This window comes from Benincasa hispida, chromosome 8, assembly GCF_027475165.1.
Source record: "Benincasa hispida cultivar pf3 chromosome 8, pf3_genome.v1.1, whole genome shotgun sequence".
Classification (NCBI taxonomy): domain Eukaryota; kingdom Viridiplantae; phylum Streptophyta; class Magnoliopsida; order Cucurbitales; family Cucurbitaceae; genus Benincasa; species Benincasa hispida.
Window position 1 is genome coordinate 46403096 of NC_143485.1, and position 25829 is coordinate 46428924.

The following is a 25829-nucleotide window of genomic DNA, read 5'->3' on the forward strand; positions in this document are numbered from 1 at the left end:
TTACCATTAGGCAGAAACAACTCTTGTAACTGCACCTAACAGTCACAATTCTTTCGGTTCAGATCTGTTAACCCTTAACAATTCTGCGTAAGTGTAACCCGTCGTTTTCGACCCTAAAGTCCCGCCCTAATGCGCCCACCATAGGGAAAAAGCAGATTAAGATAAGAGACTAAATTGACCTTATCCTATACAGGAGACAGATAAAGAATTGTGGAAAACTGTCATCCTATAGGGGGACACTCTCAGGGTGCCTCAAGGCGATGAACAGAAATGTTATCCAACCTAACGAGAGAGACCGTGGGATATGTTGTCGCACGTTCTGCTCCCACTTACCATGAACATTCTCTCCATCCACCTTGATATTGACCTACCCAGATACCATCCTTTAGGGGGACACTCCCAATGTACCACAAGGAAGAGGATAGATCTCACGGTGTGAACATAAAGGAAGAAACGCGAAGAGGTTTAAATGAAGTATTATATACCCCCAGTACTTCCCACTGAATGTTCTACCTAAGGATTATTAACTTAGACCATCCGACTACTAATTTTATCTAAGTCAGTTTAATTTGCTAAAAGACAACTATTGTCTTTAAAATTAAATAAGTTCAAGTAGTCACATTAAACTCTTTAATGGATTGTCCTCAAATTTACATGCATGCATCAAATCTATCTAGTGCACCTTTCCAGGTAGGTTCCGAGATAGGAGTGTTCCATTTCCGTCAGCTAAAATACCCCAGTCTAGACAGAACCCGCCTTAGACAAAAGGTCCCTTATAGATAGATTTGCTACACTTTTAATCTTTTATTACTCAATTTAATCCTGTTAAATTGATTAAAAGATTAAACCTTAGGTTGATAATCTTATTAGAACCATGATCTTAGATGTCACACCCCGTTCCAGATATCCCTTCTAACCTAGAACCAAGCGTGAAGACGTTAAACATCACTTCTCTCTATGACATCTAACGTCCAAACTCTTAACATATCCTGTACTTAAGATCAAACCCAAACTTCCAAACCAATTTTCAAAAATAATCTATGTTAATTGACAGAGTTTAGGAATTTGATTCAATTTAAATCACAATACTGTTTAAAGAGATTTATAAACCAACAGAAAAGATTATTTTGAACAAAACCTCCCATGACATGTAACTCACAAGTTTTAGCTATTCTGGAATACTTTCAAATACATGCACAAACAATACAACAGATGTTTAACAACACTAGTGGCGTTTGACGGCTCAGTAGGCACCAAGAACTTGTGCTACCTGAGGCTGGAGGAAAAACATAAAACATGGAAAGCATGAGCTAAAGCCCAGTGAGTGGTAGTTTAATATAAACATAAGTTATCGCTTCCTAAGTCATCAATAAACTTTATCAAATCATTCAATAAACCATTGAACAAAGTATAAAAGATTCAACATCTCAAACACGTGCTAGTAAAAAAGTGCCATGATCAACTCTCATAAGCACATTATAAAGCATTCAGCCGTTATAAAAAACCCACACCAACTCTGTACCCAAATACTCATTTACAACGACGGGATACTCTAGACAAAGAATGCCCCCCGCGGTGTAAACCAAATCACAAGGTCGTACGTGCACGCAGAGCTGCCTCAAGGCTAAGCATAGATATACACCACAGGCCCAGGTTACTCAGGACTCCCCGGTATACTCTGGCCACATCTGACCCTGGTGGTAGCCCTCTGATAGCCTGGGTTGTTAAACTCGGATTTCTATTTTCCTTACTTAAGCAAGTGATAAAAGGAATTAACTAAGTGAAAGTTAAATCCTAAGTTAAGGGGAGGGAAATTTCTAAGTGTTAAGTAGATTTTCCTTGAATAATTTAAGTTGAGTTTTAATTGGTAAAATTGTAACGAAATTTGTATAATAAGTATGTTGATGAGAAAGTTAGTGTGGAATGGTGAAGAAAGAATGGGGATTTGAAAAGAAAAATATGGAATTGAGTTGGGAAAGTTGGGAAAAATGATAAGTGGGTTGAGCTAGTGTAGAATAATATGGGAATTAAGTTTGGAAAATTTAAGGAAATTTCGGCTAAGTATAGAGAAGTTATGTGAAATGCGTTATGGTTAAAGAATTAAGAAAAATATGGAAGTTATGTGTAATGCGTGTTGTGCACAAAGAATTGGAAGGCAAATGACTAGTGGCACAATCGTGTAAAAATTGCACGGAGACAAACAATGTTTGCAGTAGCTAAGAGCAAGATCGTTGAGAGTGAGCTCAACAAGATCGTTGAGGGCGAGATCATTGAGAGCAAGATTTTGAGCGAGAGAAAGAGTGAGATTGGAGAGAGCAAGACCAGCGAGAAAGCTGGAGAGAGCGAGAGTGGAGAGAAAAAGAGAAAGCTGGAGAGAGCGAGAGAGAGAACGAGATTGGAAAGAGCAAGACCAACGAGATTGCTGGAGAGAGTGAGAGTGAAAAGAGCAAGATTTTGAGCGAGAAAGGGGGGGGGGGGGAGGGGAGCGAGACCAGCGAGAAAGAGCGACACTGCCGAGAGTGGAGAAAGTGACACTATCAAGAGTGGAAAGAGCGAGAGCGCCTATGCGTTAGCCTTGCTTTGTCCGGTGCTGCATTCGAACATCACGCCCATGCCTCGTCTATGCATTAAACGGTCAAGCAAGCTTCTGGGCGATGTATTTAGACGCGTTAGGGTGGATTATGCATTTAAAAACCCTAATTTGAATACAAACAAAGCTTGAAGACGTAAGGGCAAACGTCAATTAAAATCTAGGTGTCCGATTAAGAGAAATTCTTAAATCCTAAGAAATTGTGTTGGATGTGTTTGGGAAGAACACATTGAACCAAGGTGAAGTCAGCTTATGTTGATAAAGGGAGGATTAAACATTTGGCCATATAGCCAAATAGGTGCTGTCAATCCCACGAGCAATTTGAACACCTATAAATAGGGAGTTGGGATTTCATTTTCAAATCACACAAAATTATAAATTTCGTAGAGAAAGTAGAGGGCAGTGAGGGTTCAGAGGAATGTGTCAACTTTGGATGAGGAGATCTTCCAATCTACTTGTGCATTTGGAGTAATTCCAAAGCTATCTGAAAGCTCTGGAAGTCTAGTTTTCAGAGTAGAGCTGCCGGAGGAAAAGGCTCAAAGGAACTGGGCTAAAGGTTGAGAAGAATGCAGAAGGGTCAGACTGTCGGATCAGTCTGGGCCAGTCTTGAAGATTTTGAGATTCGGCCAAACCACGAGGAATTCTAAGCTGAAAGTTTAGGGTAAGATTCTAAGACATTTTAGAATAAGTTTGTAGAAGGAAGTAATTCCAAATAAGGTTTGGAACTATGAGTAATCTAAGTTGAAAGTTGAATCTGGATTCTAGGGGTGAAAAAAGGACCCAAGGAGCTACTAGAATGAAAAGTTCCTAAGAGTTCGAGGTGAGTGGCTAAAATGTTTTCGAACTAAAATGTTTTTAAGCTGTTTTGGATTACAACATTTACAGAAAGCATATTTGTGAAAATAATTCTCATGTCTACTAGTTTTATAAAGTGGTTTCCAAGCAAGTTTGAATTGTGATTTGAACGCATGCATATTGTTGAAAAACTATTTACATATGTTGATTTTATCCAGCATGCGCTATCATCTTTAAAGCCATGTTGTATATGTGTTATACTGTACATGCTTTAAAGATAAAAGTTGTTTATAAATAATTTTGATAAAATGTGATGCCAAAGTACAAGGAGAAGGCATCCACCCAACTAGATACTTAAGTACAAGGAGACGGTATCTATTGGTACTGAAGTACGTTTGAGAAGGTACCAAGCCAACGGGATAGTGAAGTACATTAGAGAAGGTATCCTAGTAGCTCGATACTGAAGTACAAGGAGAAGGTATCTGAGCAGTAGTACCTAATGTGGCCACAGGTGAATAAAGTCAGAGATTGAGCAAAAGGGTTCTCTCTGGACTAGTAGTTGGTGTTGGGATTATTTTATCAGTTATACAGTACTTTGATTTGAGAAATGATTTTACTGTTTTATGTTTAAAACAGTTTTATATACATTACGCTTGGAAATTGTTTATGCTGCATTAAATTATATTCCAGATAAAACTATCTTCTGAAATTATGCATGAGAATTTACTATGTTTTCTCGGTCACTCATTGGGCGTAAGCTCACCCCGTTTTCAAATGTTTTTATCTTTCCCCCCCACAGGTAGCGGTCAAATCCTCTGAAGACAGCTCAGTATCTGCTCTGCCACTAAAGGACGAAAAGACTTGTAACTGTTTGCTAGGTGGTTACTGTTAATATTGTACACATGTTACTATTGTTCATATAAGGACTAGGGATTGTGGGTTTTGGGACTTGTAAATCTAATGTTGTAAATACTCTAAACATATTAAGTTTCTAAGTTAATAAATTGTGGGCCTACAACCGTCTCGTTGCATATAATTTGTATTTGGTATCAGAGTTATTCCGCAAGAGTTTTTAGGCAGAAAATGTCAGCCTAAGGGTTGATAACTGCTGCAGTCACGCCTTTCTCTAGGCTAAGAGGGTGATCTGGGACGGGGTGTGACATGGGTAGCGCTACAGGCGCAGGTTCCTCTGGACTTCCTGGTATATTGTAGCCACATCTAACCCCGGTAGTCATTTGATCGCCTGAGCGATGCTACTAAAACACATTCAAGTAGCACGGGAAAATAACCATCTCTCGGGTAGCAGAATTAGTAGTTTGAAACCACTTTCACAAACATTCAGCATTTTTAAATTCAACATCAAAAGGTTTTCATATAAAACCATACAAGTCACAATTGTGTAAACTCTTGTTCCAAACTACATTGTCATAAATCAGGCTTATATAAACCAATGATAGTTCAGAAATCCTGATTTAAACATTTTTGAAATATTAGTCAAGTAAAACAGATCATGTCATCACATTTCATAAATCATAGTATACTATCATATATAATTACTTTATATATCAAAACATTCGAAAATAAACCACTCACTGTTAATCGGGTCCTCCTCATAATTTCGGTTTCTCCATCTCCCGTTTATCCTGAAATAATATTGATAATCCTCTAGTTATCCTCCACATGACCATAATCCAATTATTTGAAAATTAATTTTCAAATATAATGAATTTCACTTAAACTTTTTCCATCTCCCTAATTTGATTCAAGGTAGAGTTTGATTAATAATTTGGTCATTCAATTTCTCTAAAATTAACTCAAGACCTTAAAATTAATCTTCAATAAGAACTAATTCTATTCCAATTTTCCCCAATTTTTCTCATTAACTCTCATTAGGGTTTACTTCAAATTAACCCCTTAATCAACTTCATAGTTGACTTAGGATATCAATTTCTTCTAATTTCAAATTTAAAGTATCATAACAATACCAATTGGATCCCTAATTATGCTTGAGAACATCTCAATTAACCTGAAATTGATTTTTTAGCTTTTAATGACGGACAATAGATGACAAACAAGAGTCAAACAGCAAAGTCAACTCTTTCTTCAACCTTTAGCCCATTGACCTCTGTTTTTCCGATGAGCGTTTCAGACTTAAATTCATCATTTTCTGGCCATTTAAAGCTTAATTAACGTATGCAAACCTTTTACCCATCCTCTTAATTAACTTACCTCAAAGTTTGGACGTCCGAATTGCCCTAGAACTCCTAGAATCGATCAAACTCTCCATGGTACCACTGTTTTTCCAGTGAGAAAATGTAGAATTTTCAAAAGTTAAAATCAGAAATTCTAGCCAATAACGATCAAATTAAAGACCATAGAACTCTAGAAGGATCTTATAAGTAACTTACCTTTAAATTTGAAGCTTCGAATTAGCCTCTTACTCCACGAATTTGTTAAAAACCCGAGCATCCTCTGTTTTCGCAATAACTCTAGCGCCAACGTTTTTCTTCGTTTTCCTTACTTCTCTGGCCAAATTTCTTCAAATCAAGCCTGCAAAGAGCTTCTTCTTTACTTCCTCTTTAATTTTCTTTCATTTTGCCCAATTTTCCTTCACAAGAACGACCCTAATTTGAAAACAACTTTGTCCTCTTCTTCGGTCGGCCAAACTCAGAAATTTCGTAATTCCCTTTCTCTCTTTGTTTTCCTGCTTCAATTTTTGGTTTAACATGTGCCCAGATGATTAACCCTTAACCTCAAAGCCATCCAATGTGAAATTTCAATAGAAAACACCTTAATTTTTCCAAAATCTCTCAAAATCTCTTTTTTTTTTCTTCTTCCTCTCTGTTCTCATAATTTTCCCCTTAATTTCCTTTTACTTCCAACACATTTATGCCCAATAAGTCTTAAACGAACCAAATTTACTTTAAAACTCAGAAATTACCAAAATTTTCCCACTTTTCAAAATGTTGACTTTTTTTACTTTGATTTTGACCATATGACCATTGACTTTGACAATTGACTTTGACCTCTCCTGAGCATGCAAATTCATCATCAAATTTACTTTACATGCTTAACTAGGTTCGTTACCTCAAATTATTCCTCCAATCCTTATTTCATCTTCTTAAATGAAACAAACGTCAATCCAAATACTTTTATTTTTAATTATAAAACTTAACAAGAGATCCACATCAAACTTTATCTCAAGTCCCCAAGTTCAATCTCAACTATGTGCTTCCTAATATTCCAAGAAAGAGTAGAAGAAGAAAGGGCTTATATTAGATCTATCCCCACCAAGTTTTAAAACACTTTTAAAACCATGATTCAAGCCTAAGTCCGCATGCATGTCTTTCTTATAGATTTTAGTTCTAATTTCCTTATAACTCTTATAAAAGAAACAACCAAAATCCAACCACATTACCATGCACAATTAGGTATTTATAACACTTATAAATTTTAACCTATGTGTCATACTTCATGCAATGTCCATTCATTACTATATATAACTCTTATATACTTGTAATGAACCAAGCAAACATGCTTCCATACACCCTTATACTATAACACTTATAATATAAAGATGATGCATGTCTATGCTTAATGCATGCATAAATATAACTCTTATATTATATGATGCATGAGCATGCTCTTATGTAATTTAAATCATGCTTCTCTAAATCATAACACTTACTATTAATGATGATACATGACCAATGCATAACCTAATGTGGGATTTCAACTATATGGCATACTATATGACATATAATCAAACATACATCTAAGTACATTCACAAAAGATTAATGGATCGAGATGAAAAACCTAAAAAACCGGAAATAAAATTCTATCTATTACATTTCTCCATTGAGCAAACCGTTTCATAGGTGAATTGGGTCTTGAACCGCCTGGGCAAAACCTCCCTGATCATTTAGTAAACTGATTGAGTATACACGATCGTTTAGCTACGATCGAGTACCATTTACAATGCAATGAAGCATGAGGCACTTGATCGTTTAGCGCACCAAATAGAAACTCACAAGTCTAAATGATCGTTTAGACGACGACGTTGCTGAGAAGCATGATCGTCTAGACGATCATATAACAAGCAATAAGTAACAATTTAATCCGCAATCGTGTAGTCAAGAACTAAGCCATGAAGCTTGTTGAGCTATATGATCATCTAGTACACACGCATCAACATGCTCCCGAGTATCCGATACTCAATGATCGCTTACCCCATCGTTTACACGACCCGACCAACACTTGGTCGTCTTCATCCTCAAAGTACAATAACTTCTTGCCTTGAAGCCAAGCCTCATCACAGGTGACTCAACAGAGACTCAAACACTTTGAATTTACAGACTGATAGCAAGTTAATACGCCAAAAAACACAAGAGCCTTTACAATTAACTTTGAATGTAAAAGAATTAAATAATTAGAGGCACCATCCCAAAAAACTCCATTAATCCACATCCACAAAACTATTTAACAATTAAACATAGTATAGACATACTCTACCCACCGAGAAAGTAAATGTTATTATATACATCAATGAATTTGGAATATCAGAAACTGGCTCTGATACCAATTGAAGGAACTCTTATCAAAGAGTACCTATGAATGAAAGCAAGATCGTTCCAAATTCATTGAGACGGAAATATCGCATTCACAATCAGGCATACGAGTTATGCATCTACGGACAAATTACGACATGCTTTACAAATTTAAACAACAAAGGAACGAGCGACATGCCTCTAGAAGAACTTTTCTTCCCTTGAAATCTCGCTCTCGTTCAAGCCAGTAACTCTTGCTATCACTGAGATCGTCAAGTCTATCGTCCACCAAATCTCTCTGTTGCTCACCACTAAACCATCTTCTTCATGAACAGGCAACAAGGAGGATAACCACTCAGTAACCTCAATATTCTCGAAGTGAGAATCCAAAAGGTGTGGGCTATATTGGATTTGGTAGAGGGAAGGAGGAAACAACGATCATTTACTACAACCAAGCAAGTGGGAGAAAATATGTGTCTATCACATAGATAGGTGCTTGATCGTTTAGCAAAAGGTGCACGATCGTTTAGTAAAACGAGGTTGATCGTTTAGACGATCGTTGAGGTAAATTGCTCGAGCGCGCGATCATTTAGAAAAGACTATACAATCGTTTAGGAAATATGCGCGTGTACACGATCGTTTAGGATAAATTGAGCTATCATGTATGCTCTCGTTTACTTGACGATGGGCAGTGTACTAATTCGTGTAGCGATTATCCGATCTTAATGCAAAATGAAAACTATTTTGATTTTATCCTTCAGTTACAAAAACTGATTGTAACTTCCCACTATCTTGTTCGGTTATGTAGAAAAACCACCAACAACTATCTCATAATGTTTAATTAAAAATAAATATAGTCATATTATATTTATAACTTATAGTTTAATATCACATCATATGAAACATATAAACTATATTATTTTCTCCTCTAATAGATATAAATCATATTTATATCATTTTCCTCCAATTAATGTATCTTATACATCATGTCAACTATATCATATATAATTGACCAATTTAGTTATATCATATATAATCAAACTTCTTTTTGTCAATTTGAACACTTCAAACTGACCAAAAAACTGATTCTCAACTTGAATCCATTGAGCTATCAATGGGACCTTATGGACCTGTGGCTTGAAGTTCCAACGATACATGAATAGCTGACTAAACTCTTTAGCTACGAGATCTACCATCCGTTAACTGTCAGGTATTCCACTAAAGACCAACAGTCACTCTTCTCACCACAGATATATTTTTATGTCCATCGGATATAACATCGGATATAACCAATCAACAGTACGATAACCCTTCACAGATGCTCATAAGTACAGTTGGGCCAATTTACCATTTTGACCCTATAGTTACATCTAACTTCTTAAGAACCACTGATCCCTCTAATTAACATTACAACATAGTCTTAGTGTGGACACCTCTCGGCCATGAGAAGGTGTGTGACCCCACATCATTCAAGCCCCGGAATCAGCCTTTAAGGAAGCAATCTATCTACTTACCCCTGCTTCGGGGAAAGAATGAATTTCATCTTGTGTAGCTTAGTTCCCAGCTCCCAAATCAGACGAAACCCCAAAGTGTTAGGTTTGAATCGACAATCTGGCCACTCGCACCCATGCAAATCAAAGAACCGCCCTCAAATCCAGGAGTTCCCAACTCAAGATTGAGATCATGTTACCTATGGTTATCCTAATGAAGTGAAGTCTCTGTCATGAACGACATTATATAACGAGATTATAACACTTCATGGTCCGATCTTATACAAACTCCTTTGTAAAGGACGCCCCCGCCCGCATGTCTCCACATGGATGATCAGGATTAGACCATCTATAGCAAGTCACAACACTTGTAACTATTCTACAAAGCGAGCCGCATTCATAACATTACCAATATAATGTTTTCCTCCTATATCCATATACTGTAGACCATTTTGGTTATCACTTAAGACATGATCTACCTATATTTCTTCACATACATGCTTAAGTTACAACGACAACCAGAGATCTTAATTTATTGGTTTGTGGTAAAACAAATTAAACATCTCATGTTTCATAAACAAAAGTGAAGAAAATATCATATATTATTACATCACAAGCGTTTGTTCAATACAGTGTTTACAAACTACAGAACCCAACAAGAGTTTAGGGCATCAACCCCAACAATAGTTCCGTCCATAAAACCTAGTTTGTTATTCACGGTAAGACCAATAATCATGGACTGACTCCATAAAGTTTAATTAGTTTCCGTAAGCAGATTTGAAAGAGGAAAATGTTTGTGCTATCAAAAGGATGAAGAAAGTATGGATTAGCATATTGTTCTAGAACAATAGATTGATCAGCTGTCAAGAAGAATTATCAAGGTTTGAAGTAATTTCAGAGTCTTCTGAATCGGAAGGAATGATGAAGAACACAAAAATAACTATCTTGACAGAAACATACAGAAGATTTCAATTGATACCATATTAGACACTACGTGATAAAATTACTCGTGTTAATTTATTATCATCAATGGATGGCATATATATAGCAACCAATACAAAACTAACTGAGGTAACTACAACACTAACCATAGTTAAGAATAACAAACTCTAACTAACTCTAATAGAGAAACCCTGGAAAAAATCTACTGGCTTAACAAGAGACACCCTATCATTGTCATATCAATAAATTCTAAGAAGACAAATGTAATTCTTTAGAAGAAGAAAAAGCGGTCTTACAGAGGGAGAGAGGAGCTTCCACTTTCCAAATTCAAATGTCAGCTACGATTGAAGAAGAAGAAGAAGCTTTAAAATGGTCTTCAATGGCGCCCCAGCACTGTAATAAATAAGCCGATTCCAAAGAAAAAAAATGAAGAACAAACAAGTGATGGTAGTGAGGAGGGGAAAAACATAAAGAATCGAGAGAAGAAACCACAGATGCTGAAAAGAAGAAAAATAAAATTTGAAGGTGCCAAAAAATCCCAAAAAATTTAAAAACTCACTATGGACGCTGAAAGAAGAAACCACCAAGAAGAATGTTGGAGGAGAGAATTGTGGGCAGAACGTGTTGTTTTCAGGCAAACTACAATCGTCGATCCGGTGGTGGTGATGAGGAAATCGGACTCGTGGAAATGAGGGAAAATGGAAGGGGAAATCGAAGAAAGGGGAAAGAGGGGAGGGGAAATGGAAGGGGAAATTGAAAAAAGGGGAAAGATGGGAGGAAATTTGGGAAAATGAAAATTGGGGGGAAAGGGGAAAGGAAAGCATGCCTGTAGTGGAAATTTAAAAATGGGTGGAGAAGTTAAAAAATAGGGAAATCGAGAGGGGGAAAATGGGCCAAAATGTTTTCACTTGATTTTTTTGCACTTTTAACGACGAGGTAATATGTTGCTACAAATTATTAACCTTTAATGACATTAGTGCATATTTCAAATCTTTTTAATGATGCTGAGATAAATTTTGTTGTTAATACTATATTATGCAACATGTGTTTTAAAGCGCTGCTATAAGTTAACTTTTTAACAACAAAAATGATCTGCACCATTGAATTTTTGTTACTAAAAGTGATTTTTTTTTGTAGTGATGTTTTAGTGATTGTCTCTGATTACGTCTCACATGATGTCTCACAGGATGCTAATTTTACAAAATATTTTTTTCCTTATCTGAAATATTTTGTATATTATTTTCTCTTGGCTGCTTTCCTTGTTGATGGTCTACCGAACTTGAATGAGAACTTTTTCTGCTATTTAAGGTAAGAAGTTATCTTACCAAGGTTGTCACTTGTGTGTTGTGAGAGTAATATTATTGTGTTTTGTCACATAGGAACTAATCTCTCTATATTCAAAAGTTCAGAAAGCAAGAAATACATTCAGTCTATATCGACTTGTTTTCTCATTATACTAGAGGTGTTTGAATCATCCTTGAAAATCTATCATTGTTCTTATGGGGAACCTAAAGCATTATTGATTGAGAAACGATTCTCATATTTAGGAGGATCCTAAGGTAACATTGACTGAAAAGTTATATTCATACTTAAGGGAAGTCTAAGTTCTTCAAGTGAAGGTGCATTCACAAGAAGAAAGTTGAAAGATAAAGTCTTGGTAAGAGGGTGTCTTCACACTTAGGGGGGGCCTAAGTGTTTCTTCACTAATTTTCACATATTAAAGGGGAGCCTAAGTTTTATTGAGAGGTGTCTGATCACATCTAGAGGGAGCATAGGTGATCAACAATAAGTTAGGCTTTATGTGTGATACTATAAAATTGTTATTACTTTATAAATAAATACAATATTGTAAACGTTTGACTTTTTATATTAGTGAATTTATCTTTCTCGGGCACACTACCTCTCAGACATAGGTGGTATATCACCGAACTAGATTACCAATTTATGTGTATTACTTGCTCAATTAGCTATTGGCACTTTGTTTGGCGTTTCAATAATTTTCATCAGTAGAATATTCGTGTTCTATGTGATGAATCACCTAAATTTTATTCCAAGTTCAAACATCTTGACGTTGAATTGACGATATATAAAAACTCCTAAACTATTTTCAAGTTGAAACTTTAATCTTTTAAATTATCATTAGATCTCGTAGTGTGTTGAATGGGTAACGTTTTACCAAATATTTAAAAATACAAAAAATTAAGAAGAAAAGGAAGATATTTATTTCCTGATAAGATTTTTTATTTTTTATTTTTATTTTTAAGTAGCTCTTCCATCCCCTTCGCTCCTAATAAAAAAAAAAAGTGTCAAAGATAAGGTAATTTTGAAAATATAATTAGATACCTATTAAAATGATCAAATTACATAATAACTCAATACAACATTATGTAGAAAAAATTATACAACCTCAGTCCTCAGTAAATAACCATTATTAGAGACGTTGGTTAAAGAATTAAATAGGATACAAATTCAAAAGATTTCTCCCATGCCATCCAACGATTATAAAATTATTATCAGTTACACTTTCACAGCCTAGTCCAATAATTCTTCGATCTAGATGACTTTTAGGTATTTGTTTTTCTTTTTCTTTAAGAAAATAGGTTGGATAGAGAAATTGAAATTCTAATATCGAAATCCATAAAAGAAATTTATACCAGTTGAGTTATGCTCATGAGTAAATATGATTATAGTTGTAGTATATATTAAAAAAAAAACAAAAAAGAAGCAGTTACGAGATTTATGCATGAAGTACACCTGTCTCCAAAAGGATATAAATGAAAGTTTCCTTCATTCATGAGTGATCAAGCAAGAAGCATGAGCCAAAAAGTTGAGCTACGCCATCAAAATAACTGACAAACTTTTCCGTTATAACATTTACCCTTATCACTCCTATAAAGCCACAAATTCCTCCACAATAATCCCAACAAATCTCCTTTACAAGTTCTCTCTTTTTATAGCCCTACATATATATAGCCCACATTCCCCACACAATCTCTCTATCAAACCTCCATTTCAATATTACCTGTTCTGATCATCTCATCTCCTCTTTGATCACCATGATCACTGAACAATGTCGGTTTGCCATGGCCACCGTTCTCATCGTCGTACTCATATTCCTCAAATGTTCGAAGGAGATGGTTGTAGCGGAAAATTACAGGGTTTCGGCGGTTTTCGTGTTTGGGGATTCTCTTGTGGATGTTGGCAACAATAATTTTCTTCACTCAGCTGCAAGAGCAAATTATTATCCTTATGGGATTGATTATGATGGTGGTCCTACTGGGAGATTCTCTAATGGACGAACAGTTATAGATATGTTTGGTACATATACTTAACCTTTTTTTTTTTAGTCATTCATAATTCGTGATACTAATTTTAAGAGTTTGTGTGATTAACATGCAGTGGACATGCTTGGAATTCCCAACGCTCCAGAATTTGCAAATCCGGACACTTCCGGGGACAGAATATATAACGGCGTCAACTATGCTTCGGCGGCTGCCGGCATACTCGACGAGACTGGCAGACACTACGTATGTTTTATTTGTGGGCTGTTGTTTTCGTTATATTCTTAAAGCTTAGTGTGATTTTAAAATGATTACATTATTTTTGTTATGCATATATTACTTCTACCGAAATTTGAACATCTAATCCCAAAATATATAGTCGATATCAATTAGGACAAATGATATTTAGGATTAGGAAACAAATAGGTGAAGAATAAGGAACTATAAAGTTTAAAGAGTTGTGAACTTTTGAAGCTCACAGTGTAAGTAGTTAATAAAATATAAAATTGATATTTTTTTAGTAGTATGATCTATTAATTCCTTAGATGAAATAAGAAGTGGAACTCACAACTTCTTGGGTCAAACTTTGACTTTAGAACATGCATTTAATCATTCATTGATTTTACAATTTTAAAAGCAATTCTCCATCTCAAAATTTGAATTGGTTTTGAATAACTTATTTAAGTAATCTTGAATACAACAAAAGTGATTTTAACCATTTTAAAATATGATTCCCAAATACATCTAATATTAAATTGAATAAAAAGTTTGAATGTATAGTAAAATTAATTTTGGTTAAATTTAATTTATTTTTTTTCTTGTTTTTTCACAATTTCTTTATCATGTTTTTCAGAAATACTTTGTTTTCATAGTGATCACATCCCAAAAACCAAAAACAAGTTTGTAAGACGATCATTATTTCGTTTATCGGTTTTGGTTTTTGAAAATTATATCTGTTTTCTCATCATTTTTAGTTTTTTTTTCTTTTTAAAAAAATCATTTTTAAAGTAAATATTTGAATAATTGACCAAATTTTAACAACAAAAGTTATTCTTTTAATTTTAAAAACTTGCTCTAGATTTTGAAAACACTCCTAAAATGTAGATGGCGAAAAGAAATTAATAGGTATAAGTGATGTTTATAAACTTTTCAAAAACAATATACATTTTTCAATAAACTTTTTCTTATAATTTTCAAAGCTTAGAAAATCTCGATAATATAATAAATGATTAAATTTACTAGTAAAATTGGATTTATAAATCAAAATAAGCATAAGTCAACTGACATATGACTTATATTATCAATCTTGAGTTTAGAGGTTCGATTCCTTCACCTCATATATTATCAAAAGAAAAAAAAAATAGTATTTACAAGCTTGAGCATAAATTTATATCAGTTATTAAGATTGATTATATATGTAAAAAAAACATATGATGTATTGGTGTACTGTGTGAGTACAGGGAGATAGGTACAGTCTGAGCGAACAAGTGGTGAATTTCGAAAGCACTCTAAATGAGTTGAGGAGATCGATGGGGAGTTGGAATCTTACTCGTTACTTATCAAAATCCATAGCTTTTTTGGCGTTTGGAAGCAACGATTACATAAACAACTACTTGTTGCCAAATCTGTACACTTCTAGATTCAGATACACCTCTAAACAATTTGCCAACCTTCTCCTAAACCGCTACACTCGACAGCTTCTCGTAAGTTTCTCATATATCCAAGCGTTGTGCAAAACTAGTAGTTATGAAATAATATAGCCATGCATATTATTGTGTGAATGCATGCACAGGCACTGCAAAGCGTAGGGTTGAGAAAGTTTGTGGTGGCCGGTGTAGGGCCGTTGGGTTGCATCCCAAACCAGAGGGCAACCGGCGTTGCCATTCCAGGGCGGTGCGTCGATAGTGTGAACGAGATGCTTGGAGCTTTTAATGAAGGGCTGAGATCGCTAGTAATTCAGCTGAATAGCCAGCATCCTGATTCCACCTTTGTGTATACAAATATCTATGGCATTTTTGGCGACATATTGAACAACCCCGAAACCTACGGTGAGTATGGACTAGGCCCAATTTATTTTAGTTCAAGTTCGGAAACATATATAGTTTTGGTTTCTGAGTCTAGTTTCTAATGGATTTTTAAGCTTCAATGTTACATTTAACTATTGATTTTTTTTTAATTTCTTTTTACTTTTATTTCTGTTACATCCCTAGATATTGGTTTTGAGTGTTAACAGCTATTAATTAATTGTAAAGAAAACTTGAAAATAATTAAATTAGTTTTTGTTACTATTCCATAACTATTGAAAATAACTAACAAATCTACCATTATAATTATTTTAAATTAATTAACTAAAAGTTCATGCTAAAAACTAAATAAAAAAAATGGATATTAGTGAAAATTTGAAAATATAAATTTAAATGTAAAATATTGAAATTGAGGGACAAAATGAGAACTAAACTCAAAATTCAAGGATAAAAATTTAAAATTTTGAAATCTAAAGATCGAATGGAAATAATTTTTTTTTAAAAAAAAAGTAAAGCCGTAAAATTTAGAAACCTAGACTAAACAAAAAGTAGATTCAAAACCTAACTAGGACCAAAGAGTAAGTAATAAATTGTGAAAATTAAACTCCCATTTGGTAACCATATAATTTTTATTTTTGGTTTTAGAATATTAAATCTAGATTTTAAATTAAATTTTGAAAATTTTAAAATATAATTTCAAAATTTTGCTTTTGTTTTTAGAAAATGCTTAAGAATTCAAATATTTATATAGCAAATATAAAAATCATAAGTAATAAATTGTGATAAAACAAGTATATTTTTTTAAAATAAAAAAAAAATGGTTACCCAAGGATGTTAAATTGTTTGGGATTAATTAATATGGTTTGTTAATTAAATGAAAATGCAGGGTTTAGAGTGGTGGACACAGCGTGCTGTGGAGTAGGTCTAAACAGAGGCCAAATCACATGTTTACCGCTCCAATTTCCATGCCTTAACCGAAAGGAGTACGTGTTTTGGGATGCCTTTCACCCAACTGAAGCTGCCTCTGCCATTCTTGCCGGCCGAGCTTTCCGAGGTCCGCCCTCCGATTCTTATCCCATCAATGTCCAACAGCTGGCCCTCATCTGAGCACCGCAAGGTTGCAGTCGGTGTCGCCGCCTTCTCTTTCGTCTCTCTCTCTTTCTACTATGTTTTTATATTCTCTCTCTGCTTGTGTGTGTGTCTGTTTTCTCATGTGAAAAAATACAGTGTAGCAATATGAATATGTTAATCTCACTCTTGTTTCTTCTTTTCATCTTCCTAAAGGGATTGTAAGTTTGAATCTTGTTTTGTTTCAAGTTTATGTTTTATTTTGGTCATATTAATTTAGACAGTCTTTGTAATTTTGATTTTTCTTTTGAAATATATCCAAATTTTAGTCTTATATGTTAGATATTATGTGGTTAGCAATATTTATTTAAGTATCACAGATGTTATCTGAGTTTCCTCTGCGTTTGTGGTTTTCTAGCAAAGGGATGTTCTACGTAAATGTAGATTTTGCAAAATATACTTTCCTTATCGGGTTTTTCCTTCTGCATTATTATTTGCAGATTCTTTCCTTTTTTTAGTCTGTAACTACTATGAAAGTTAAGGTTGCTCGTATGTGTTTCCGTTATGCATATTTATAGGACGATGGGTTATCTGGTTCGAGTTGGTCGTTTTGTCTTTACGAGAGCAACATTGAAAGTGTATCGGTCATGTAAAAAGGAGAGAGTTGCATCATTTGGAGACACACTCCGATCTGTTTACTTTCTGTATGGTGATTCATCTGAGAAGGGATTCTCAAAGCTTAGGAGGAGCCTAAGCTATTCAAGCAAAGGGGACTTTGCTCCTAGAAGGAAAGATACAATTCAAGTGAGAATGAGTCACACAACTTGAAGGGAGTTTGAGTCTTGCAAAAAGGGAATCTTGGTTTTAGGGGAAGCCTAAGTTTCCGTGAGAGGAAGTCTCAAACCTAGGGGGAGCTTAGGTATATGATATAGTGATTAAACTGTCCAAGAGCCATTATAATTGTGTTATCATCACAAATAAATACTTTCTTTCTTGTGCACACTGCCCCCCAGACGTAGGTGGTTTACATCGAACTAGATTACCAATCTCTTGAGTTCATTTGCCCTTGAGTATTTCTTGTAATTTTTGTGTGGAATATTGTAACATTGTAAGTAACGTAGCTATCTCGTAGTAGTCAACTCCTTTCTTATTTTCAATTAGTATCAGAGCGGGTTACCATTATCCTTGATGTTGCGATTCGGCCTTTATCAAATGGATGGAGTAAAGGAAGGAGATCTATTACACACCCTCTGTTCTGGATGGAACAAACTATGCATACTGGAAAGCGAGGATGTCAGCCTTTCTAAAATCCTTAAACAACAAGTCCGGGAAGTCCATTATTGTTGGTTGGACCCATCTGTAAGTGGCTAATGAGAAAGAGTCCATGAGCAATTTTGTTAGAATGTTAAATTTTGGAACTAATTGCTTAGAAAAAATCTTGCCTGAAGGCAAGTCTTCTAGAGCTGTTGGTGGTATTGGCTTTACTAGTTCTAAGTCTGGCAATAGACATCAAAGTTCAGATAAAGGAAAACAAAAAATTGTGTTTGTTAGAAAGCAAAAAAACATGGAAAAATGCTCAACCATAATGTTCTACTCTAGTCACTTTCAAAGCAAGAATCATTCGAGCAGAAAGAAGTGGATCTGTCACTTCTGTGGAACTTAGAACATAACTCACGATCATATGGTTATTTCAATATCAGAAAATCTCATTCTCCTGTAATAATGCAAATTTGGAGAGTAAAAAAAAATCCAAACCTCTATATTGTTGTACTTACATTCCTTAGATCTTCAACCAAAGGGGATCGGTTCTTCGTTAATGGTTGTTCTCGACATATGACAGAAGAAAGAAGTTATGTTACTAATATCAGAAAAGTAAGATTAGGACAAGTTACATTTGGTGATGGAGCAACAGAAAAAATCATTGGAAAAGGAATTGTCCGAGTATGGAACTTTTAATTGGTCCAATTTGATGATTAATCCATCATGTCACCACCTTAGGTATTTTTTAATCATCTATTGGGGCCTTATGGGACTCATGCAAGTTGAAAGTCTCAACGAGAAGGCGAGTGACACATGGTGCCTTAAATTTACAATGGGTGGATTATTCATCCATGGAAAGAGTCAAAGGAGATTTTTTAAATCAAAATCCCAAAAGATGCTTGAGAAAGTGGTAACATGACGAATAACCATTGATTAATACCTGAGGTATTTTTTTTAAATCCACCAATTGTAAATATTCACCATTGATTAATTATCCATGGAAAGAGTCAAGGGAGATTTTTTAATCAAAATCCCAAGAGATGCTTGAGAAAGTAGATGTAGGTTGAGTTTAACCAAATCACTATAAGAATTACGGTGCCTTCTTCTCTATGTCTTTCCTAATTATTTTTACATTTAATTTTAATTGCATGTTTTTGTTGGTTGAGATTGATTGAGAATATTGTTACATAATTTTCAATTTGTAAATTAACATAAATTAGAGTTTTTATTAATTTAATTTGAAAATATCTAATTAGATTAAATTGAGCATATTTTTCAAAAAGTTTAACTAAACCCTATTCACCCCCTCTAGGGTAGCCATACCGATCCAAAAATTGGTATCATAGCAAGAATGCTCTATTGAAATTTAATTTTTGTGATAAACTTCATTGTTAGATCATTATGGCAAACTTAGTTACACATGGAATTGTAGAAGGCCATTCTATCTCTAGACCTCCTTATTTTGATGGCTTAAATTATGCATATTGGAAAGCTAGAATGAAAATTTATTTGCAATCTATTGACTATAATTTGTGGTTAATTGTTGCTAAAGGTCCATATGTTCCCATGAAAAAGGTTGATAATGAAGATAAGCCTAAATTAGAAGAATTGTATGATGAAAATGAAACGAAAAAGTATTCTTTTAATCCTATGACTATTAGTTGTTTGTATTGTGCTTTGAGCACAGATGAATTTAATGGAAAATTTATGTGTTCTTGGGCACAAGAATTTTTTAATACTGTTGAGATTACTCATAAAGGAACAAATCAAGTAAAAGAATCTAAAATTAGCATGCTCGTTCATACTCTTGAGACTATAACTGATATGTTTACTAGAATTACTAACATTATCAATGCTTTGAAGGGACTTGGTAAAGTCTATACAACCTCTGAAAATGTTAGGAAATTCCTTAGGTCTCTACCTAAGACTTGGGAAGCAAAGGTAACAGTGATCCAAGAAGCAAAAGATCTCACCAATCTTCCATTTGAGGAACTCATTGGTTCATACATGACCCATGGGATTACTGTAAAGGAGCACTTGGAGGATGGGTCCAAAAAGAAGAAGAGTATTGCATTAAATATCATCTCCTTAGAAGTTGACTCCGAAGATGAGGATGCCCTTGACAAAGATGACATTGCCTATTTTTCATGTAAGTACAAACATTTCATTAAGACGAAGAAGCAATTAGAGAAACACCTATCGACTCAAAGAGAGTTAAAAGATGAAAAGAGCAAAAAGGATGAGGTGATTTGTTATGTATGCAAAAAGTCGGCTCATACAATAATGGATTGTCCACTCCTCAAATCATCTAAGTGAAGGGATCGAATCACAAGTGGAAGCGTGTATCACGTTGCAATTTTCTTTTCGATTTTACTTAAACAAAATATGGTATAAAAATAATAACATAATGGATAAAAATCAAGAATAGCATGCATTTAAGAGAAGAAAAGGGGGAAGAGCTAAACCTTACCTTTGTAATTCCCAAATTCTTCACGACTTCCTCCACATCTTCTCTAGAACGTCTCTTCAATGATCAATGAACACCATCGTAAGTGAAACCTTGTTATTCTCTGGGATCCCAAGAATTGTTTCCAAGACTTGGAAGAGGAAGAAGAAGTAGTAGAGAAAATAAGAAAGATTTTGAGAGAAGTAGTAGGAGACTAGGATTCAGAATTCATAATTCAACTGTGTCACAAACATGGGCCATGAAGACCTATTTATAGAGAGAAGGGGTGACCTCCTTCTCCTAGTCTTTCCTTCCCTACTCTAGTTCTAATTTAATTAAATAACTTTTATTTAATTAATTAGTCCAATAATTAAATTTTTGAGTTTGGTGTCCTAATTCCCCGGAGTCTTGTAGTTTGTAATCTATACACATTGTTATGAATAAGATAAGAGTTATTTTATTTGACATCTACTCATATCCAATAAACAAAGCTTCATGGTTATTGTATGAAAACTTAAGCATGTATATGAGATATACAAGTGGATCATACCTTAAGTGATAACTTAAATAAGTATGTAGTATAAGGATTAAGGAGGCATACTTGATCCTGGTGAAACTACGGATACGGCTCGCTGTGTAAAGGTTTGCAAGTGTTATGAACTACTACAAATGGTAGATTTTGACTATTCATGTGGAGATATGCAAGCGGAGGTGTCCTATACAAAGAGTTTGTATAGGATTGGACCACGAGATGACTAGTCTTTGTATATAACGTCGTTGATACTGGAGACTTACATCTCACCTAAACGACCATAGGTGACATGACCTGAATCCTGAGTGTTTTGGAAATTCCTGCCTTTGAGGACGGTTCTTTGATTAGTATGGGTGAGAGTGGTCAGATTGCTAACTTAACATGCCTACCTTTTTGGAGACTTGTCTAATTTGGGAGTTGGGAACTCAGTTACACAAGATGAAATTCACTTCTTCCCCAAAGCAGGGGTAAATAGATAGATTACTCCCTTAAGGGCTGATTCCGGGTCTTGAACATAATGGCCACAACTTCTCTTTGGAAGAGAGAACTCAGTCATAGTAGGACTATGACTTATGTTCATCAAAAGGGTCAGTGGTACTTAAGGAGTTAGATGTAACTACAGGGGCATAACGGTTATTAGCCCAACTGTACCAACGAGCGATCTATGAAGGGTTATCGCACTATTGACTGGTTGATATGGACACATAATATATCTGTAGTAAGGAGAGTTCAGTTGTCGGTCTTTAGTGGAGTGCTCGACAGTTAACAAATAGTGGATCCCGTGACTAAAGAGTTTAGTCAGTTATTCACGTACCGTTGGAGCTTCGAGCTACAGGTCCATAAGGTCCCCTTGGTAGCTCAATGGATTCAAGTTGAGAATCAGTTCTTGGTGTTGATTTGAAATGTTCAAATTGGCAAGAGGTAATTCGATTATATATGATATGATCAGTGTGGTGTATGAGATACATCGAGTGGAGGATTGATGTAAATGAGATTTACATTAAGTACCATGAAATAGAAAAAGAGTTATGGCTTATATGTTTCATGAGATGAAATATTAAAACTATAGGTTATAAATATACTATGGTAAGTTGGTTATCATATATATTTATAATAATACTAATTATTGGATAATTATCTCTTTTTCTCTAATAACCAATTGAGTTGGAGGTTATTGGTGGTTTCATGGTAACCGGGAGATAAAAGGAAAAATATTTTCCTAAATTTAGGAGACTTGCTAAAGTTGTTGAATTGAGAGTTTCCATTCTCAGAATTACTCACGGTTGGCTGTCAAGTGGATTAGATTCACTAAACGATAGCTGAAGAGAGACTAAACGATCGTGGAGTGACAGTACACGATAGTTCACTTAACTGACCTTTAGCTAAACGATCGTGGAGCTTTTGCTAAATGATCACATAGCATTTGTTAAACGATTGGGCATCATCTATACGATAGACTTTGTCATCTCGATTGTTCTTCCTCTGGTCTCGTCCTCTAACCAAGTCCATACAGAGCCCACACTTCTGGATTCTCACATCGAGAATACCAAGGTAGTCATTGTGGTGGTGTCGTACTTAACTCGACATAGATCGAGGTTTGTGGAGGTCATTCGCCGTGTTCGTGATCTTGGAGATCATTGTGTTTGTGGTCGTTGTGATCGTGCTGTGTTGCGGTCGTGTGGACGAGCATTCGTGTGTTGCAGTCTTGGAGATTGTTAGAGCATTCGTGATCGAAGTAGGTTGAAGATGAGTCTTCAAAGGTATGTATAATTCTATCCGTTGATCTTATGTAAAGCATGTTGTAATTTCGTTTTGTGCATGACTTGTAAGTTTCCGTTTCTTGATTGTAATTATGTATGTTCAAATACGAATGTAATTTGGAACGATCATTTTACTGCTCATGGAAATCCTCGCGTCCAGTTTCCTTCATAAATAACCATATATATTAAATCTAATTTAATGTATATTATTAATTAATTAAAAATAAACATCACATGTTTATTTATCTCTACTTATCAAAAATTAATAAATTAATTAATTAACTAACTATTAATCAATCAATTAAACGACTATATTAAATCATATTTAATATAGAATTAATCAACATATAATTATCACATATTTATATGTATACATCTCCTCAATATTTGAATCATATTCAAATATTTTTCTCTCTTAATTATAGATCACATCTATAATTAACCATATTATATTAATCTCATTAACATGCAATTGATTTGAATAATTCAAACCATTTCTCTTATATATCCTTTAGTGAACTAACAAGGGTATGGACCTACAGATTAGAAGCTCCAATGATGTAAGATTAATTAATTAAAATCTTTAATTAAATTAATCAATTTTCATTAACTATCAGTTACTCCACAAAAGATTGATAGCTCCACTCTTCGTACTGTAGATTTATTCCTGTGTCCACGGATATAACTAATTAACAGCGAGTCGGCCCTTCACAAATTGCTCAGAACTATAGTTCGATCAAAATGCCATTTTACCCCAGCAGTTACATCTAACTTCTTAAATATCATTGATCCCTCTAATGAACAAGTAGTTTATAGTCCAACTATAAACTGACACCTCTCTAGCTAGTGAGAGGTTGAGGCCTCAATGTTCAAGACCTGAAATCAACTATTAAAAGAGAAATTTATCTACTTTCCCTAAAGTCGAGAAAGAAGTGAATTTCATCTTGTGTAGGCGTGTTCTTAGCTCCCTGCTCGGACAAGTCCCCAAAATCATAGGTTTGTTGAGTCGGCTAACAAGGCCACTCTCACCCATATAAATCAAAGGATTGTCCTCATAGGCAGAAGTTCATAACTCACTCAGGATTAAAGTCAAGTCACCTATGGTCATCCTAGTGAAATGTAAGTCTCTGCTAGTAACGGTGTTATATAGAGAGACTATTCATTTTGCGGTTCGGTCTTATAAAAACTCTTTGTATAGAATACCTCCGCTCACATGTCTTCATATGAACGATCAAAATCAAATCATTTATAGCACTTTACAACAATTGTAACATTTACAAAGTAGGTCGTATTTGTAGTGTCACCAGGATAAGGTACCCAACCTTATCCATCTACAGACCGTTTAGGTTATCACTTAAACATGATCTACATGTATGTCTCCACATACATGTTTAAATTTCTTAAAATAACCTTTGATCTTAGTTTATTGGATTGATTTAATGAAATCTAAACATCAATAAAATACTTCTTATTTTATTAGATATATAATTTGTCTTTACAAACTACAAGATACACTCGATTTAGGACATTAACTCCCTCTTGTCCTGTAAGTGGAATGTACTGCATCAAATACAATACAATGAATAACTGGAGTATAAAGTATTAAATACAAAAAGTGGGAAGTACAGTATCAAATACAATACAATAAACTAGGGCATACGAAATACCTAACAACATTTCCCATTTGCCGTAGATTAAGTAACTCATATCTCGTAGATCTATGCTCTCTAGGTGACCCTAAAAAACTTTAGCCATGAGAGCCTTTGTAAATAGATCAGCAACGTTGTGCTTCGAGGTAATCTATGTGATAATCACATCTCTTCGTTGCATATTCTCTCTAATGAGATGATACTTGCACTCTACATGCTTTCCACATTTATGACTACGAGGCTTCTTGGAGTTTGCCACTGCACCGTTGACGGGCAAAGTCATATTTGGAATAACTTCCAAACCTGTCAAAATTTTTTTGAGCCACACAGCTTCCTTAGCAGCTTCACAAGCAACTACATATTTTGTCTCCATTGTGGAATCTGCAATGCATCCTTACTTAATGTTATGCCATACTATAGCTCTTTCATTTAGAATGAACACTGGTCCTGATGTGGATTTCTTAGAATCCTTATCAGTCCGAAAATCAAAGTTAGTGTGTCCTGTAAGGATCACATCCTTAGCACCATACATAAGCATATAGTTTCTCGTTCTCTTAAGATACTTGAGAATGGCTTTTACTGTTGTCCAGTGATCAAATCTTGGATTGGACTGATATCTACTGACCACTCCCACTGCATGACAGATATCCTAGTACATAGATACATAAGGCTACCTACCATAGATGCATAAGGAATTCGTCTCATCTTCTCAACCTCTTGGGGTGTCTTAGGACACTGTTTCTTAGAAAGAACAATTCTATGCCTAAAAGGTAGTAAATCTTTCTTAGAATTCTGCATCGAATACTTGACAAGAATTTTGATAATATAGGATGCTTGAGACAAGGCTAGCATTTTGTTTTACAATCCCTTATAATTTGGATCCTTATAACATATTGAGCTTCACCCAAATCTTTCATTTTGAACTGAACAGCTAACCATTCATTTATTTCTATAAAAAAAACCTACATCATTCGTAATGAGTAGGATATCATCCACATAAAATACCAAGAAAGCTATTAAACCATTAATGATTTTCTTGTAAACACAAGGTTCATCAACATTTTGATTAAAGTCATAGGTTTTGACCATAGCATCAAACCTCATGTTCCAAGATATAGATGCCTGTTTCAATCCATAGATGGATTGATTAAGCTTGCAAACTTTTTGCTTTTGACCATGTATTATAAATCCTTCTGGTTGAGTCATATAGATTATCTCTTCAAGAATACCATTCAAAAGGTAGTCTTAACATCCATTTTCTATATCTCATAGTCATAATATGTGGCAATAGACAAGAGAATCTGGATAGATTTTATCATAGTAACAGGAGAGAAGGTTTCTTCATAGTCCACCCCCTCAACCTGGGTATAACCTTTTACTACTAATCTAGCTTTGAAGGTTTGCACATTTTCATCTACACCTCTTTTCCTCTTGTAGATCCACT

The 25829-nt window shown here is 34.7% G+C and overlaps 1 protein-coding gene and 1 long non-coding RNA gene across 4 annotated transcripts; one reads left to right on the forward strand and one right to left on the reverse strand.

Annotated features, from left to right (window-relative positions):
• Window positions 1–1144: 1144 nt before the first annotated feature.
• Window positions 1145–11236, reverse strand: LOC120069325 (uncharacterized). Of its 3 annotated transcripts, none has more exons than XR_016531110.1 (6): window positions 10925–11236; window positions 10662–10758; window positions 5794–7727; window positions 5615–5679; window positions 4979–5028; window positions 1145–1276 (listed from the first exon to the last, which is right to left on the reverse strand). It is a non-coding gene; the product is annotated as an uncharacterized LOC120069325 (long non-coding RNA). The 3 variants fall into 3 exon arrangements; XR_005479504.2 differs by having other exon boundaries at window positions 5794–6089; window positions 10925–11226; XR_016531111.1 differs by having other exon boundaries at window positions 5794–5935; window positions 10925–11225.
• Window positions 11237–13313: 2077 nt separating this feature from the next.
• LOC120069333 (GDSL-like Lipase/Acylhydrolase superfamily protein) lies at window positions 13314–16986 on the forward strand. Its single transcript, XM_039021070.2, has 5 exons — window positions 13314–13683; window positions 13765–13892; window positions 15107–15349; window positions 15439–15694; window positions 16557–16986. Exons 1-5 carry the CDS (start codon window positions 13422–13424, stop codon window positions 16775–16777), a joined length of 1110 nt encoding a protein of 369 aa, XP_038876998.1. The 5' UTR covers window positions 13314–13421; the 3' UTR covers window positions 16778–16986.
• Window positions 16987–25829: the final 8843 nt, after the last annotated feature.

Bases quoted from the DNA above. Each gene is read 5' to 3' on its own strand.
- LOC120069333 (XM_039021070.2), top strand. From the start codon at position 13,422: ATGATCACTGAACAATGTCGGTTTGCCATGGCCACCGTTCTCATCGTC. The intron at 13,684-13,764 runs GTACATATACTT...ATTAACATGCAG, and splicing joins AACAGTTATAGATATGTTTG to TGGACATGCTTGGAATTCCC. The intron at 13,893-15,106 runs GTATGTTTTATT...GTGTGAGTACAG, and splicing joins ACGAGACTGGCAGACACTAC to GGAGATAGGTACAGTCTGAG.